We start from the raw sequence: 19,370 nt of genomic DNA on the forward strand, positions 1-19,370 counted from the left end.
AGGACTTCTGTCTTTCGGAGAGACTAGAGAAGCTGGTATTGTTCTCCCTGGAGCAATCATTATTTCTTTATTCTGTCATAGGATGTGGGAGTCACTGGCAATGCTGGTATTTGTTGCCCATCCTAAATTGCCCTTGAACTGAGCCAGGAGTTAACCACACTGCTTTGGATCTGGAGTCACATGAAGGCAAGACGAAGTAAGGATAGCAGATTTCCTTGCCGAAACGGCATTCATTAGTGAACTAGATGGGTTTTTACGACAATTGATTCCAGGTTTTATTGATTGAATTTGAATTCCATCAGCCACCGCTGGGGTGGGATTTGAACCTACTGGGAATTAGCCTGGACCTCTGGATGACTAGACTACCATCCATCATCTCTCCAAAATGTAATAGATTTCAAAATAGTGAAGGATTTTAATAGCATAGATGAGGAGAAACTGTTCCACTTGCAGTCAGGTCGATAACCAGAAGGCACAAAATTAAGGTAATCGGCAAAAGAACCACAGGGGAAATTGGAAAAAGAACCACAGGGGAAATCGGAAAAAGAACCACAGGGGAAATCGGAAGAATTGCTTTTATGCAGCGAGTTGCTATGATTTGGGATGCGCTGCCTGAAAGGCCGAAGAAAGTAGATTCAAAGTAGGTTTGAAAAAGGAATTGGGTAAATATTTGAAGGGGAAACATTTGCAGAACTATGGGGAATGAGCAGGGCAATATAACTAATTGGCGAGCTCTTTTAAAAAGCAAGCATGGACATAATGGAACAAATGGCCTCCCTCTATGCAGTATCATTTTGAGCTCTTGCTCCTTTCCCTGTCTTGTGTTTGATTACTGTTGTCTACAAAGCAGAAAAACTACACTAATCCCTGTGCCTCCAGGCTCGGTGAGTGAGAATTTCTGCTTGCGATCACTGTACAGAGATCTCTAGCAGAAAATGCAGAAGTAGGGATCTCCTGTGAAAACAGACCGGGCAGAGATGGAGTTGCTCTGTCGATCATTTAGCTTTGTGGCACTTGCTACTTCGACTCACACATGAAGAATACCCACTTAGACAAAGTTCCAGACGGCTGCTGGCAAATGTAGAATGGAACATTAGAATGAAGAAGCAAAATTGGATGGGGAATATTGTAGCAAGTTAATCATATCGCATTGACGTTGTTGAGTAGTATACTATTAAATGATTAACATGATTAATTGACCGTAATTGAAATGCGTAAGAACGCTATCTGACATTGCTAATCCCTCATTAAATCACCATGAGCTACACAGTTGGCCAATAGAAAATGAAACTTGAATTTAATGAAATAATTGTAGTGATTTTAAATCAAAGGTGTTGCTACATTTTAAAAAAAATTTAGAGTACCCAATTCTTCTTTTTCCAATTTAGCGTGGCCAATCCACCTACCCTGCACATATTTGCGTGTTGGGGTTGAGATCCACGCAGACACTGGAGCATATGCGAACTCCACACGGACAGTGACCGGGGTCGAGATTGAACCCGGATCTGCAGTGCTGTGAGGCAGCAGTGCTAACCACTGCGCCACTGTGCTGCCCCCGTTGCTACATTTCTTGGCGAACCACAAGACAAGTTCATGCTTGGGGTCAACGTGACATGGAGTTAGTGGATTTAATTGATTGGTCAAAGTCAAATTTGATGCATGAATATAAGGCAAATTAATCTGTCACACAAATGAACACTGTTTAATTAGGTAGTTTGATTTGCTTAAAAAATAAGATGTGGTCTTGTGAAGTTAAGTGTGAAGTTGAGTGTGATGTGCTTTGGTTTGCAAATGCATTTTTAAAACAGACCTTTGGACAATATGTGTTCAGGGAAGCGATTTGGAGGGAGTGTTGATGATATTTTGCAGGACAAAATTGAGGTTTTCAATCAACAAAAGTCCAACTGAATGGAAAATAGTATTTATCATTCTGATACTAGTATTAGTGGCGCTTTTCAATTATTTGGCTAGGGTGGAAATGGCCGACTGTAATTCCCAATTGTTGCACATCAAACATTTGAACTGTTAAAACTGCTCAGGGAATTTCTCTCATGGTTAATGATTCGCTGTCTTATTTTACCAGAATTTTCTAAAGCACTCTGATGAAGAACATTTGAAGAAGCTTAGGTTTCTTTTCATTAAGGTAAGGAGCCTAATCTAATGTTTCTCTGGATTCTCTGTCTGTGTGAAAGGCTTTGTGTAGAAATCTTGCAAGACTTTGACGACCAATAGCTGAATGTTGTTTAAAGACTTTCTGATAAATTGTTCCTTCTTTACTTTCAGCCATGTATTTTCTACTTTAACCTTTTATGTAGAAACAGAAGTTGTTCCATCTCTGATTCAAATAAAAATATGATTTTGACTTTTTTTCCTCTGAATATTTTTCATCGGCGCCTAATTCAGATGGATTTTTGCAAGATGACACTTGAAAAGTGGATAGAAAATCACTGCCACACATGCTCCAACTGCAAATGCTCTTTGAAGATCATTAAGGAAATGCTTCAAGGATTGAGATACATCCACAATCAGGTACATTAACTCAATGTTACAACTTAACATTTTATATTAAAATAATTTGATAAAAAATGTTGGATATCGATTTCTGTTGCCAATTCCCTAGCAATGTTCCAGGCATACAGAGGAAGTTGCCAAGTAAACTGCAGGTCTTTTTCAAGAGCAGTAGAGAGGAGTTAACTGAAACCCATTCTCACATAGTTGTAGAAAATACTTGCAGAACGCCTTTGGCAGAATTCATTCAGTGCTAGATAATGATGAATGGTGGAGAGGAAGTGGAGTCTTTCTTGAGGTTAAGCTGCTGTAGCTACAGTTCTGCACAATATTCCAGATGTGGCATGATCAGGCTTGGTACAACTGTAGCAAAACTTCCTCACCTCAAATTCTAGCCCTCTAAATAGAAAGACTAATATTCCATTAGCCTTTTTGATTATTTTTTTGTTATCGAGCACAGTGTTTTAGTGACCTGTCCACATGAACCCCGACATTGTGTTGCAGCCTCCACTGTTCCTAGCCTTTCACCGTTTAAAAAACATTCAGATCTAGCATTTTTAGGTTGATAATTGATGCCCTTGCACTTACCTGCAGTAAAATCCAGAAGCCAGATTTATGCCTACTTACTTACTTTATCTATCAATGTGTCAAGGTAGCACAGTGGTTAGCACTGGTGCTTCACAGTGCCAGGGTCCCGGGTTCGATTCCTGACTTGGGTCACTATGTGCGGAGTCTGCACGTTATCCCCGTGTCGACGTAGGTTTCCTCCCGGGTGCTCCGGTTTCCTCCCACATGTCCCAAAAGATGTGCTCGTTAGTTGAATTGGACATTCTGAATTCTCTCTCTGTGTACCCGAACAGGCGCCGGAGTGTGGCGACTAGGGGATTTTCACAGTAACTTCATTGCAGTGTTAATGTAAGCCTACTTGTGACACTAATAAAGATTATTATTATTATAACAATACTTTATTGTAATTTTATATATTACATATTATACCCCACATCTGTGTGTCATCAGCAAATATATGGGTCTCTATAATTTTATCCAAGGCATTAAATAAAGCACAGACCCTTGTGGAGGACCATTAGTTCCAATTTGCATACTCATTATCACAATTTCCTATTTTCTGTCGCCTAAACAATTTCCTAGTCAGGTCAATAATTTTCCTTCTATTCCATGAGCTTTTATTTTAACTCTTAGTCTGTCATGTGAAACTTTATCAAAAGCCTTCTGGAAGTCCATATAAAATACACTCATAGACATTCCCCTCTCTGTCACTTCCTCAAAAGGTTCAGCTAGGTTTATTAGACATAACCTATCTTTTACAAATCCATGTTGGGTCTCTCTAATCCGCTCGCCTCTCTCTAAGTTCTTGGACATCCTCTCCTTGTTACAATCAGATGAGGGGGGTCGAATGCCTGCCCACTTTTCCCCCTCCTTACTGAATAGCAAAAGGTTTGTTTAAAAAATGGATTTTTTGCCAGTTTAGTGAGTGTTTTACGAGCCATGATCATAAAAGACACCATCAGACAGGTTTTCTTTACTTTTAAAAAAAGAAAAGAGAATAGCTTTTATTTTGCTTAACCAGGTGTGCTCAACGTTCACACGTGCACAGATTCAGAGTTGGGAGGATAGACTAAGTAAAATTCAAGGTATATATGGCTCTTGAAGGTTGGTGATTCAGCTGGCTTCAGGCTGAACCCCGTGGTCCTGCTGCTTTTGGTGTTGTGATGGTTTAAAGCTGTAGACAAACCATGTACCTGTTCTTCTGGAGACAACAGCAATGGGTTGAGTTATTTTTAAAATCTCTGTCTGCAGCACCTGGATAGTCAAAATCAGCAGACAGGGTTCAACTTGCAAGTTGGAAGGAGAGCGAGAGGAAATTAACCTACTCAGAGTCTTGCTCTTTCAGTGCCTCAGTTGCTTGTCCTGTTCTGCAGAGAAAGCAGATGTTTAAACATTCAATGGTTTGGCCTAACTGGAGTGTAATTTCCTGATTGGGGTAGCAAACCTTTTTTAAATATTGCAGTTACATTTGTAATATTCTAATGTAAAAGGAGAATTCCTGAATCAAGTTGACAGATTATAAATAAAGTATTTGTAATTTCCACAGCTAGTTCCTTTAAAAGCTTTGAAGGGGCAAACTATCTGATCCTGGGGATTTGTTAGTCTTTAGTGCCATTACTTTTTCTTATTCAGTTCTTCTGCTTACATTAATTTTAGTGAGTTCCAATCCTTTATTCATTATTAATTTCCCTGGAATGTCTTATGTAATATCCTCTTCCGCAACTGTGAAGACTGGGTCGCTCTATTATTGGGGAAGTTGTGGATGAAACTGAACACTGAAATCATCAGCCACAGCTCCACTCCTGCATTATGATAGAAGGAAGTTGGTTGGGCCAAGGACACTGCCTTGTAGAACTCCAACATTAGGAGTTTTGACGGTGAGCCTCTAACAACAACAACCATCTCCTATTTGGAAACTATAAATCCGGCGGGTGGACTTAGGTTTGCTAGGGCTCCTTGGTATCATCCTCAAAAAGCTCACTGAGGGCAGTTACTCTGGCATTCAGCTCTTTCCCTCATCCTTTGATCAATCCTCTAATGAGGTTAAACGCTGAGTGGTTCTGCCAACCCGACTGGCCACCCATGAGCAGGTTATTGATGAATAGATGTTGCTTGCTAAGTAGGAGCGATCTTTGTGTATGTCGTCTCTTTCTTTTAAAAAGTACATATTTTTTCTTCACATTTTTCAATTTATAGAATACAAAATAGAAAAAATAAACAAATTTACATATATCGACCATAAAAAACAGAAAACTAGAACAGCTCCTCGCAAAACGTAAATCCCCCTCCCTCAGAACAACTAACAGTGACCAATTCCTTGAAATAAACAATAGAAGGCTGCCATCTCCGGTAGAATCCCTTGATTGCTCCCCTCATGGTGTACTTAACTTTCAGGTGTAAAAACTCCATCAGGTCCCCCAACCACAACGAGCCACTCAGTGGAGATGGAGACCTCCACCTCAGCAATACTCTCCTCCGGGCAATCAGCGAGGCAAAGACCAGGACATTGGTCCTGCCTGTCTGTAGTTCCAGTGAGTCTGAGACCCCAAATATGGCCACTAAAGGACAGGGCTCCAGCTCAATCTACTGAATTGCTGATATGCTAAAGAAGGGGACCCAGAAACCCACAAGCTTGGGACAGGACCAGATCACGTGTGCATGGTTAGCCGGGCCTCCTGAACAGCACTTGCATCTGACCTCCACCTTTAAAAAGAAGTGACTCATTCTGGACTTAGCCAAGTGTGCCCGAAAACCTACCTTAAGTTGGATTAAACCAAGCCTCGCGCATGAGGATGTGGAGTTCACCCTGCGAATGCCTCACTCCACACCTCATCCAATTTTTTGGGGCGGCACGGTAGCACAAGTGGATAGCACTGTGGCTTCACGGCGCCAGGGTCCAAGGTTCGATTCCCTGCTGGATCACTGTTTGTGCGGAGTTTGTACGTTCTCCCCGTGTCTGCGTGGGTTTCCTCCAGGTGCTCCGGTTTCCTCCTAAGACGTGCGGGTTAGGGGGATTGGCCATGATAAATTTCCCTTCGTGACCAAAAAAAAAAGGTTAGGAGGGGTTATTGGATTACAGGGATAGGTGGAAGTGAGGGCTTAAGTGGGTCGGTGCAGACTCGATGGGCAGAATGGCCTCCTTCTGCACTGTATGTTCTATGTTCAATTGGGCCCCAACTCCTCCTCCCACCTAGCCTTAACCCCCTGCACTGACACTGAATCTTCTGACAAAATCCATTCATAGATACCGGCAGTTCCCCTTTCCTGTGACCCCGCGAACGAAAGGACCCTCTCCATTAAGATGCTGGCGGCGCCACGGGGAATATTGGGAAAGTCCGTCTCGCAAAGTTGTGAACTTGGAGATATTTGAATGAATTTGAACCCGAGAGCCCAAACTTTTCCATCAGTTCCTCTAGACTGGCAAGCCACCTCTCTAGGAACAAATCATCTAGTCTCTCCAGTATCTTCCCTTCCCACCCCTTGAATGTGGCATCTCAACTCGCAGGCTGTAACAGATGGTTAACACAGATGGAAGCCAGCTTCGATACTGACCCCAATTTAAAATGTTGCCGGAATTGTCTCCATATTTTCAAAGTGGAAACAACCACTGGATTTGACGAATACTTTGTCACTGAGAACGGAAGCGAGGCCGTCACTAATGCCCCCAGACCAGACCCCGTACATAACCTTGATTCTATCTGCACCCATGTAGTGGATCACTACATCGATCCAACACTTTCTGTGTATTCGCTGCCCAGTAATAAAATATCAGGTTTGGTAACACCAGTCCCCCTGACTGCCTATCCCTTTGAACGACTGCCCTACAAATCCTCAGGGCCTTGCCCTCTCATATGAAGGAAGATATCAACCTTTCGACCCTCCTTTTATATAAAAAAAAAGATAGAGGAAGGAAAACTGGCAGACACTAGAAAAAAAATTGTGGCAGAATGTTCATTTTGATCGACTGGATGCTGCCTGGCAAGGACAGGCGATGGTTATCCCACCTTTGCAGGTTGGTCTTGACTCTACTTTTTAAAAAAATTACTTTATCAGAGTCAGAAAGCCAGAGCTCAGAGTGTGGATAGGGCAAACCCCCAAACAAGCTCCCCGCCCGCTCCAAAAACCAACCCAAACAGAATCCAATTCATGGTCCCCACAAGAGAGACACACCAGATCCGGGCACCAGACCCGACCCCACGCCCATCCCAGCCAAAAGGCTAAGGGTTTTGACTCTACTTACCAGGCTAGTATAATTATGTTTACGAAGTCGGGGCTAATCCCGAGCCACTCGGACCCCCGTAAGCCTAAAACTGGATCCGGCCAAGCAAAATGGAGGCACTCCCAGTTTGGTCCCCCTACCTGGTTCACCAGAAAACACACACTCATTTATGTAGTCTATTTCTGACCATTCAAAGTTTATTTGAACCAAATTCAGTAATTTATTTATTTATTTATTCCAATTTCGGGGCAATTTAGCGTGGCCAATCCACCTATCCTGCACACCTTTGTTTTGTGGGGGTGAAACCCAAGCAGACGTGGGGAGAATGTGCAAACTCCACACGGACAGTGATAAAATAATTAATAAATAATCTTTAATGTCACAAATAGGCTTACATTATCACTGCAATGAAGTTACTGTGAAAATCCCCTAGTCGCCACATTACGGCGCCTGTTCGGGTACACAGAGGGAGAATTCAGAATTCTCAGCTGGTACGGGAATTGAACCCGCGCTGCTGGCCTTGTTCTGCATCACAAACGAGCTGTCTAGCCCACTGAACCTAAATCAAACCCGGGTGATCAAATGGGATCAAACCCGGGTCCTTGGTGCCGTGAGGCAGCACTGCTAACCACTTGTTGCTCTGTACTGGTGCACTCCATTGTGAAATATTAATCCTAATATAGTGAGTTTGACTGTTCGCTTTGCTCAATGTTGACACTCTTGCTGCCAAGAGAGTTGGGGTTATCGTCTCTGGATTACTACCCGAGCCACGTGCAAATTGGAATGAGAAAATTAGGGAAGTAAACGTGTGGCTAAAGGACTGGTGTGGGAAAGAGGAGTTCCATTTCATGGGGCACTGGCACCAGTATTGCGACAGGAGGGATCTGTATCATTGGGACGGTCTCCACCTAAACCGATCTGGGACCAGTGTTCTAGCGGAAACGGCAAATAAGGTGGTCACAAGGACTTACTCATTGGTAGGATTAATTTACAGGCCCCCAAGCAATACTTCCAAAGTGGAGCATAGTATAAACCAAGAAATAATGAGGTGTTGTGAGTTGGGCACAATGGTAATCATGGATGATTTTAACATGCATATTGGCTGGATTAATCAAATTGGCAAAGGTAGCCTCGAGGGAAATTTCATATAGTGTATGAGGGATTGGTTCTTAGAGCAAATGTTATGGAGCCAACCAGGGAACAGCCTATTTTAGATTTAGTGTTAGGTAATGAAGAAGGGCTGAAAAATAGTCTTGTCGTTAAGGATCCTCTTGGAAGGAGTGTTCACAGCATGCGAGAAGTTCAAATTCTGATTGAGCGAGAGAGGACAGTGCCAGACTTGAGTTTTAGTGTTGGGCAGAGGTAACTATACAGACCTGAGGAAAGAGTTGACCCAAGTAGATTGGGCTCAAATGAGGGTTATTAAGGAACAATGGCTAAGATTAACTACAAAAGGAAAGTAGCAGAAAGCATAACACTGATACCAAGAGTTTCTATGAGTACATAAAGGGGAAGCGAATAGCTAAAGTAAATGTTGGCCCTTTAGAAGATGATACTGGTGAGGTAATAATGGGGAACACAGAGATGGCGGAGGCACTGAACCAATATTTTGCCTCCATCTTCACGGGAGAGGATAATAACATTTTTCCAAGAACTGCAGTTAATGCAGAGGAACTTAATGCAATAACCATCACTAGGGAGAAGGTATTGAATAAACTGATGGGACTAAAGGAGACGGATAAGTCTCTGGGAGCTGATGGCTTGCACCCTAGGATATTAAAGGAAGTGGCAGCAGAGATAGGGAATGCATTCATTATGATACATCAAAATTCCCTGGATTCTAGAAAGGTTCTGCTGGATTGGAAACACGCTAATGTGTATTCAAAAAGGGAGAGAGGCAAAAAGCTTGACCTCTGTGGTGGGAAAGTTGCTGGAATCAATCATTAAGGAGGAGATGACTGAACATTTGGAAATACAAAGCTCAATCCACCATTGTCAAGGTAAGGGTAAGTCATGCTTGACAAGTTTGCTTGTGTTCTTTGAGAACGGAACCAGCAAGGTGGATAATGGGGAACCTGTGGTTGTGGTCTATCTAGACTTCTGGAAGGCATTTGACAAGGTGCCACATAAAAGATTGACCATAAAGTGAGATTGGAGGTAGAATACTAGATTGGATAGAGGATTGGCTGATTGACAGAAAGCAGAGGGTTGGGTCCTTCTCTGGCTGACGAACTGCAACAAGCGGTGTGCCGCAGGGTTCAGTCCTCAGACCTCACCTGTTTACAATCTATATAAATGATCTGCAAGCAGGGACAGAGTGTAACATAGCAAAATTTGCTGATGATACTAAAATAGGTGGGAAAGCAGGCAGTAAAGAGGAGATACAGATTTTACAGACAGTTGTGGATAGGCTAGGAGATTTGGCCAAAAATTGGCAGCTGGCGTTTAATGTGGACAAGTGTGAGGTTATCCATTTTGGCTGAAAAAATAGTCAGGCAAATTATTATCTAACTGGAAAGCAGATTGAAAATGTGTCTGGGCAGAGGGACCTGGGTGTCTTTGTTCATGAATTGCAGAACGTCTGTATGCAGGTACAAAATGTAATAAGAAAGGCAAATGGAATGTTTGCGTTTATTGCAAAAGGACTGGAGAATAAAAGTAGAGAAGTATGTTGCAATTGTATAGAGTGTTGGTGAGACCACATCTGGAGCATTGTGTCCAGTTTTGGTCTCCTTATTTGAAGAAGGATGTGGTGGCATTGGAACCAGTTCTGAGGAGGTTCACCGGATTGATTCCGGGGATGAAGGAGTTGATGTTTGAGGAGAGATTAAATAGTTTGGGCTTTTACTTGCTGGAGTTTAGAAGGATGAGAAGGGATCTGATTGAGGTATATTCACAGTAACTTCATTGCATTGTTAATGTAAGCCTACTTATGACACTAATAAAGATTATTATTATGAAAATACTAAAAGGGATTGATAAAGTAAATGTCGACCAAATGCTCCCCCTTGTGGGGCAATCTAGAATGAGACGTCATGGAGAAAGGTTGCGAGGCGGTAGATGCGGAGGCCCTAATTCTCGCCCAGGGTGATGAATTTGTGGAACTCGCTGTTCCATAATATGGTGGCGTCCGTGACGAATGTGATATAAAATAGTTACTTTAGAGATATTAGTTAATGTAATGTAGAAATAGGCCAGTTTAATTCTGGTTAGTTCACAGACAAAGGATTTCAGACCGCATGGAAAAGCAGGAAGAGGTGTGTCCACCAAAGTGATGCTGAGTAATAGGGGCCAGAGGAAGGGATTGGAAGTGAGCCAATCAGAATAGATCAAACAGGTCAGGAGGGACATAGGATGACCTATGGGCGTCGAGTATGTGAAACTTGATGCCATTTGAATGTATCAGTACAGAGCTCTTTGTCTTATAGCCTCACTTGATTCCGGAGGTACAGAGAGCAGAGGTGATCTGTACTGCTGTGAACTGAGAAAGACTTGCAAGTCTAATAAAATAACTAATGCTGTACCTGCAAATCCATCTCGACTTTTATTGAGGCCAGACTGACGGGTAAAGAAACTGAGGATTTAACATCCGAATCATTAAATGGTTTCAAGAGGGAGATAGATATATTTCTGATAAAAAAGACTGGTTAAAGGGATATGGCGATCAGTTAGGGAGATGGATTTGAGACCAGGAAGAGATTAGCCATGATCTGATTGAATGGCAGAGCAGACTTGCAGGGCGGAATTGCCTACTTCTGCTCCTAATTCCTATGTTGGAGCTTCACTCCAGACACTGTTCTAATTTAACCTGGCATTTCAGTGCAATACGGAGGGATTGCAGGAAGGGAATTCTATCAGTGAAGTTAAATATCTTTAAAAAAAAAAGAAAAAAATTTAAGAGTACCCAATTAATTTTTTCCAATTAAGGGGCAATTTAGCGTGGCCAAGTTGTGGGGGCGAAACCCACGCAAACACTGGGAGAATGTGCAAACTCCACACGGCAGTGACCCAGAGCCGGGATCAAACCTGGGACCTCGGCGGTGAAGTTCTATATCATTCATTCCTCAACCAACTACTAGTCCTATACCTGTTCATTTACCTCATTGCTATTTGTGGGATCTTGCTGTGCACAGATTGACTGCTATATTTACCTACATGAAAACAGTGACTATACTTCAAAAGGAACACGTAGTTTGCGAAGTACTTTGAAACTAGGCTATAAAACAAGGCTGTAAAAGGTGCACATCCATTCATTCCAAATATAAATAATAATGTGATTAAGTAGCTAACGACAGTCGTCATTTTAATGTTGTCCTTTCTTGTGACAAAGTAATGATGGACAACCCAGGCTAATGAGTGAGCCATTCGAGTGGCCCTCCTTCGTCTCAGTGGGCCAGAAGATTGAAATCAGGCTTGTTCACTCACCATAACCCCATTATAATCATAGAATTTACAGTGCAGAAGGAGGCCATTCGGCCCATCGAGTCTGCACCAGCTCTTGGAAAGAGCACCCTACCCAAGCCCACACCCCCACCCTATCCCCATAACCCAGTAACCCCACCTAACACTAAGGGCAATTTTGGATACTAAGGGCAATTTATCATGGCCAATGCACCTAAACTGCACATCTTTGGACTGTGGGAGGAAACCGGAGCACCAGGAGGAAACCCACGCACACACGGGGAGAACGTGCAGACTCTGCACAGACACTGACCCAAGCCGGGAATCGAACCTGGAGCTGTGAAGCAATTGTGCTAACCTATATGCTACCGTGCTTCCCAATACATTTGATTCAATACATTTAACACATGCCGAATTTTTCATACTTTATCAAAAATGCTTAATAATTTATATATTCATAAGGCTATCATCAACTTCAAATGGTAAAAACAAAAGAAATATTTACACTTTGGATGCAGAGGGAGTGTACGGCTCTCCAGTCGATGTTGGTTCTCCGGTCGTCGGGATTCAGTTTTCCTGCTGGCAGTGCATACCCACCAGTGGGTTTTGCGGCAGAGTGGGGTGGTTTCAATGGGAAGTCCCATTGACAAGCGAAAGTGAGAATCGGAGAAAAACGTGGCTGGCGGACCGGAGAATCCAGCCCCTTGTGTGCAATCAGAATGCACCTTATTTCATTTGCTGTTGCTTTATGTGCGTATCACTTCAGTCGTACCGGTAGGAAAAAAACTACTTGGATGGAAATCGATGGCATGTGGCAACCCTGTGCTTAGGCAGTGGTCCACAAAATATCTCAGGGGCCGCATCCAGAACCCAGACGGGCTGCATGTGGCCCCTACTGTGATAGAGTGAGCTTCTATTGGGAGAATAAACAGCACATTCAGTAATATTCTGAATTAAACAAACAGGTTTTTTTTAATCTCAAAAGGATATTATACATCGAGACCTGAAGCCTGGAAACATATTTATTGACCAAGATGGAAGTGTGAAAATTGGAGATTTTGGTTTGTCCAGATTCTGTATATCTCAGGTAATGTGTATTGGTGTTTCGATATATTTAATAGGATTTCTCCTTTTCCACTTAGTTGACGTGACTTCTGATGCGTTCTTTTTAGAGATTGTGGAAACGTAATTATATTTTGCTGTTATAATTAAGCGTACAGCCTTTCAACTATAAGCATCTTTATTGAGCCATAGTTCACTAATAATGTTGTTTCACTGCGGCTCTTGCCTCAATGTGTTGCTGTTTACTGGCCTACAAGACAAACCATATAAACAACAACCGCTCATCAATACAATTTGGCATTGCTTGAGCAAACTATTGGAAAGGTGACTATGAAACACATCAGTTGGTGTAAAAGTCAAACATTGCGCTGCTCTATCGTATGTTTTTAGGAACTCAAATTTAATAGAACTGAGTTATCTTTTGTCTTGTAATTCAGCTTTCACTTGTTAGAAAGAACTCGTTAAGTCTTCGGCATTGCAGATGTCTGTCTTCAGCCAGTTCAATTTACTCCATGTGGTATCAAGAAACAGCTGAAGGCACTGCATACTGCAAAGGGTATGGGCCCTTTCAGTATTCCGGCAGTAGTACTGAAGACTTATGCTCCAGAACTAGCCGTGCCCCTAGCCAAGCTGTTCCAGTACAGCTACAGCACTGACATTTACCTGGCAATGTGGAAATTTATCCAGCTATGTCTTGTCCACAAAACCAGGGCAAATCCAACCTAGCCAATTACTGCTCCATCAGCCTTCTTTTGAAAGTGATGGAAGGTGATGTCAACAGTGTTATCAAGCTCCACTTACTTAACAATAACCTGGTTCACAATGCTTAGTTTGGGTTCCGCCAGAGACACTCCGCTCCAGATCTCAGTGCAGCCTTGGTCCAAACATGGACAAAGACCTGAATTCCAGAGGTGAGGTGAGAGTGACTGCCCTTGACAACAAGGCAGCATTTGACCTGTGAGCCACACACCATCCTGACTTGGACCTATATTGTCGTTCCTTCACTGTCGCTGGGTCAAATTCCTTGAGCACCCTAACAGTACTGCGGGTGTCTACACCACATGGACTGCAACGATTCAAGAAAGCAGTTCACCACTACCTTTCAAGGGCAATGGGATGGGTAACGAATGCTGGCCTAGCCAGCGATGCCCTCATCCTGTGAACAAATACATTAAAAAAACGACTCTGTCTTTAAACTCTGATGCGGTTAAGCAATGCAATTGAACTGCCTACTTTTATCCTTGTTAGGAGTATGGTCAATGTTACACTGGTGCTGTAGTATTGAGGTATCGCACTCCACAATCTTCAGATGTTTTGAGTCACTCAGAGAAGAGTCCATCCTCTAAATAATACAAAAGTACACAATCTGCAGTTTAATCAAGTAAACCTTTACCACTGAACTGTTCTATGACAAGCAGATGTCTGGAGAACACAAGTGAAGTTCAATGAAAGAGAGGCTTGCTTATTCCAGTGCTATTTTCTTTCTGCATGGACGTGATTGCTGATTAGAATGTATTGTGCTCCACACTTCAGGTATGCACAGAAAACAAAGCTTTCACCTGTAAGAACAAAATGGATGATCAAGTGGAGCTGAGTGATGGTGGTGTGTAAATTATTTTGCTGTCCATTTGTTTGCCAAAATAACTAGCTTCCAAAGATTGTGTGCAAGAAAAAATCTCTGGAGAATTATAGTCATAGATATGTGCACCAAAGGGCACTAATTTATTTTCTAGAAACTTCACTTTGATGAATGCTGTAAAGTCTGGTGTATAAGCCATTGCTGTGCATTTTGTAGTGGAAATCAGTTGTCACTTGTCTCCAATAGACAAGGGAAAAGACTTCTAGTGCTGTATAAAATAGTTACATTTTGTTTTGACTTGTATGCTACAAAGAACATATCAAGCTTTATTTAAGGATTAAAAGTTGCAACACTTGGATTGAAAAGCTTTTTGTAGCATGTTTCATGAATCACACTCAATTTATTGCAATTTAAAAGATATTTTAGATACCACATTGTCCAAACGTGTATCATTTGTATGTTTTTCCCAAACCCAAGCTCTACCTAATTTTAACCCTTAACAATGTTGCCTTCTTCAGCAGACATTATGAAACTCACAGCAAATATTGGAACTTATGGATACCAGGCTCCAGAGGTCAGAACAAGCCACCACAAGACCACGTATGACTCGGTATGTACTTTCTAAATGAATGCTCAATCTGCATTGCTTCATAGATACGTTCGGTTGCAAATGTCACAGTGAGGCTGAAGTTGAAAGCCCAATCTTAATGGGTCAATTTAAAAACTCTATTAGTTCAGCTTTCTGAGCTCTATGGGCGTGATCTGCTGGCTGCGCTGCGCTTGAGCGAGATTGCAATGTGCCAGGAGAGGCCTCCCACGGGCTTCCCCGCAGCCTTTACGCCTCATTGGGTATACTCAAGTCCTGCTAGGCATCGGCATCGAATGGCACCCGGAGGGTTTCCTGGCCATTGGAGGCCCCTGGATAGCAAGGGATAGTGTAGTGGCTCCCTGGCCCTCCCCCTGGAACTTGAGCACCTTGGCGCTGCCCAACTGACACCTTGGCACTGCCAAATCGGGATCTTGCCATAGCAAGACGAGAAACCAATGATCACCTCTTAAGTCTAATCTCCATACAATTAATGGGAGCCATCCCGTATCCAACGGCCTCCTGTCATTCAGCAGCCTCTCCAGCAAGTGCTTGCACAAGCGTCGATTAGTGCTCCTTTTGAAAAACATGAACCTGGCGGAAGAGCTTCTGTGGGGAGCCGAGGAAGTGAGTAACCATCTTTTCTCCAGACAAAGAGCTTGGGAGTGCTGGGACTGCCACCCTCCTGCTCGGCTGGAGGTGGGGGACCCTCCGCAGGGGTGCGCTATCATGGGCGGGCAACTGCGTGCGGCACCACCATTCCAACCCCTGGATCATGTGTACCCATTCAGGGGGCAACCTTTGTCCCTGCCCATCTGCCCCACCGACCATCCATAACCCCCACCGACTGCCGAGGCCTCTGAAGGCTATTGCTGATAGGGAATTGTCAATCGTGGTTAAGTGAGTACTTCACACATTCCAAGTGGATCCTCGTGGGTGGACGGGTTTCATCCTATCCTCTCAGTCAGCTTTGAGTACCTCTGTACATAGGCATGACATCAGGCTGGTACCCAGCTGGGTCCTGAGATCCAGTAGACCTCTGCCTGTTACCTTGCCTGGGGTTTCCTGCACCAACCTGTGGTGCTCACCAGATTGTGCCCCAGAAGCCTAACATTTCCCACCGAGGTGTGTGTATCTGCATTGGTGAAGGATGGGGATAACAGCTGTGGCGCGACTATTACGGTGGCATCCTCGGAGCTCACCTCCGAGATGTTCTCCTCTAAGTCAGGAGAAGGTGCCGCCCGGGATGGGCCAGCGCTGTCGGCTGGAGGACCTGCGGGAGAATGGACATGTGGTCAGTGGGAGGGATGGGTCAGTCAGTAAGGCAATAACAACTCACGTTTGACAGGCCTCCAAGTGGAACCTGGTGGTTCCTCACCTCTACGGCATCCGCCAGCCTCCGCGTGGGTGACCGATCTCTCCTTGGCCACCCCAGTCATCTCCAGGACACGCTCCTCAAAAGAGGTGAGGATTCTTAAGTCAGGCACCCTTCCGTCAGCCTGGGCGCCCTCCCAATGAATATGTGGGAGCTTTTCCTGAGAAGACACAGGGAGGGCATCACTGGCACATGCATGGTTCACAGTGGTGAGTGGGGGGGGCATGAAGGGGTGTGGAGGGAGTGGTGGGGGTTTGAAGGGGGAAGGGTTGGGGTTGTATGAGGAGTTGGGGGGGTGGATGCTCCCTTGGGGGTGGCAGCGGGGGTGGCAGGGGGGGGGGGGGGGGGGTTGGTATCTATTCACTCGTGCTGCCCGGTGTAGGTCAATGACCTTCTTACTGCAATGGAGGCCAGTCCTCCTGGTCACACTCCCTGAGCTGACAGCTCCCGCCACCTCATTCCAGGCAACACTGGCTGCCTTGTGGCTCACTCTCCGGAACCATCAGGGCAACAGGGCATCCCTCCTGGCCCCCACGATGTCTAGCAGCCTCCTCAGGCCAGCATCCTCGAATCTTGCGGCCGGTCTCCTCGGCGCTATTATTGCGAGCGTGTTAGCGTTGGCTGAGCAAGTGCAGCTTAAGTGCTGCTCTACCTTGTTACGGTGGGGGGGGGGTGTTGGCGAGCGCAGTCCCGGCGAATCAGCCGGCGAGCCTTCATTTGCGGCAGGACGCCCATGAGGCCTTGTTAAGTTGACCAATTAGCATTGAATTGCTTTGCCGGCCTCGATAGGCCGCGCGCCGGAATACTCGGAGCAATTCTCACTCGCTACCACACAAATCTTTCCGGAGTGTCGTTTGATAGCGGAGGGGGAGGGGGAAGGGCAGAGCCGGCAGGAAACTCCCTGCAAAACCCACCACAAGTGAACTTAGAAATTTTTCCATCAATTTTTCCCGACATGTTTTTGATTAGGCAGGGAGCAGGGTAATTTTAGGCTCATGTGCCTTATAGAAAATTGCCCTTAATTTATCTGCAACCCCTGTTTTACACCTTGCCAGATTTTACATTCCCATTTTATTCATGAGAAAATCAGGCAGGCTGTTAAATTGACAGCTGATATGATTCCACCAGTTTCCTGCCAGAGGAGTTGGTTTAAAACTGCCCGAGGTTTCAAAGTTGTACCAATCTTTTAATGACAATATTCCGGCAATAGTACTGAAGACTACCCTAGCCAAGCTGTTCCAGGGCAGCCACAACACTGGCATCTAGAGGCTGGTTTAGCACAGTGGGCTAAACAGCTGGCTTGTAAAGCAGAACAAGGCTAGCAGCACGGGTTCAATTCCCGTACCAGCCTCCCCGAACAGGCGCCGGAATGTGGCGACTAGGGGCTGTTCACAGTAACTTCACTGAAGCCTACTTGTGACAATAAGCGATTTGCATTTCATTTTATTTTTACCCGGCATTGTGGAAAATTGCCCAGGTGTCTCCTGTACACCAGAAACCAGAACAAATGCAACCCAGCCAATTGCCGCCCTATCAGTCTACTCTCCATCATCAACTAAGTGATGGAAGGAGTCATTAATAGTGCTATCAAGTGGCACTTACTCAGCAATAACCTGCTCACAGACGCTCAGTTTGGGTTCCACCAGAATCACTCAGCTCCTGACCTCATTACAGCCTTGGTTCAAATATGGGCAGAAGAGCTGAATGCCAGAGGTGAGGTGAGAGTGACTGTCCTTTATATCAAGGCAATATTTGACCGAGTATGGCATCAAGGAGCCCCAGCTAAACTGGAGTCAGTGGGAATCAACGGGAAAACTCTCCACTGGTTGGAGTCACCCCGGCACAAAGGAAGATGGTTGTGGTGGTTGGAGGTCAATCGTCTCAGTTCCAGGGTATCACTGCAGGAGTTACTCAGGGTAGTGTCCGAGGCCCAACCATCTTCAGCTGCTTCGCAATGACCTCCCTTCCATCACAAGGTCAGAAGTGGGGAGGTTTGCGGATGACTAATGTTCAGCACCATTCGCGACTCCTCAGATCATGAAGCAGTCCATGTCCAAATGTAACAAGTCCTGGATAATAGCCAGCTTGGGTTGACAAGTGGCAAGTTAGATTCATGCCACAAGTGCCAGGCAATGACCATCTCCTACAAGAGAGGATCTAACCATCGCTCCTTGACATTCATTGGCATTACCATCACTGAATCCCCCACAATCAACATCCTGGGGGTTACCATTGATGAGATATTGAAATGGATTAGCCATATTAATACTGTGGCTATCAGGGCAGGTCAAAGGCTAGGAATCCTACAGCGAGTAACTCAACCCCTGACCCCCCCCTCCCCCCCAAGCCTATCCACCATCTACAAGGCACAAGTCAGGAGTATAATGGAATACTCTCCACTTGCCTCGATGAATGCAGCTCCAACAATACTCAAGAAGTTCGACACCATCCAGGACAAAGCAGCCCGCTTGATTGCTCCCCCTTCCACAAACATTCAAACCCTCCACCACCGCCAAACAGTGGCAGTCGTGGGTACCATCTACAAGATGCACTGCGGTAACTCACCAAGGTTCCTATACAACACCTTCCAAACCCATGACCACTACCACCTAGAAGGACAAGAGCAGCAGAAACCTTGGAACCCCACCACCTGGAGGTTCCCTCCAAGTCACTCACCACCCTGACTTGGAAATATATCGCTGCTCTTTCACTGTCACTGGAGCAACATCCTGGAACTTGCACCCTAACAGCACAGTGAGTGTACCTACACCTCAAGGACTTCAGCGGTTCAAGAAGGCAACTCACCACCACCTTCTGAAGGGCAGCTAGGGATGGGCAATAAATGTTGGCCTAACCAGCGACGTCCACATCCCATAAATGAATTTTATAAAACCTCTAGCCGTGACCCTATCATAGATGCTTCAGTTGTCTGCCTTTTCCTATTATATATCCACATTTTTATCTTATAAAACTTGTCAAAGGTAGCGCCTCGTTGTATTTCTGTCTAACATAAATTTCCTCTTGTTTCCGGTGGCGGTCATGGAGTGAGAGGTCATGCATTTGGTAGCTCCCG

The 19,370-nt window shown here is 44.6% G+C and overlaps 1 protein-coding gene across 3 annotated transcripts in view; it reads left to right on the forward strand.

Annotated features, from left to right (window-relative positions):
* LOC140426573 (eIF-2-alpha kinase GCN2-like) overlaps nt 1-19,370 on the forward strand; it is a 130,208-nt gene that overhangs the window by 23,286 nt on the left and 87,552 nt on the right. For all 3 annotated transcript variants that reach the window (XR_011948234.1, XM_072511509.1, XM_072511511.1), the window contains exons 6-10: nt 2,084-2,143; nt 2,404-2,529; nt 12,681-12,782; nt 14,291-14,360; nt 14,855-14,946. Coding sequence is in view for 2 of the 3 variants with exons in the window: in XM_072511509.1 (XP_072367610.1) it covers nt 2,084-2,143; nt 2,404-2,529; nt 12,681-12,782; nt 14,291-14,360; nt 14,855-14,946 (450 nt within the window). In the remaining variant the exon portion in view is untranslated. The remainder of the gene's footprint in view (nt 1-2,083; nt 2,144-2,403; nt 2,530-12,680; nt 12,783-14,290; nt 14,361-14,854; nt 14,947-19,370) is intronic.

The sequence above is a fragment of the Scyliorhinus torazame genome, chromosome 7 (assembly GCF_047496885.1).
Source record: "Scyliorhinus torazame isolate Kashiwa2021f chromosome 7, sScyTor2.1, whole genome shotgun sequence".
Lineage (NCBI taxonomy): Eukaryota > Metazoa > Chordata > Chondrichthyes > Carcharhiniformes > Scyliorhinidae > Scyliorhinus > Scyliorhinus torazame.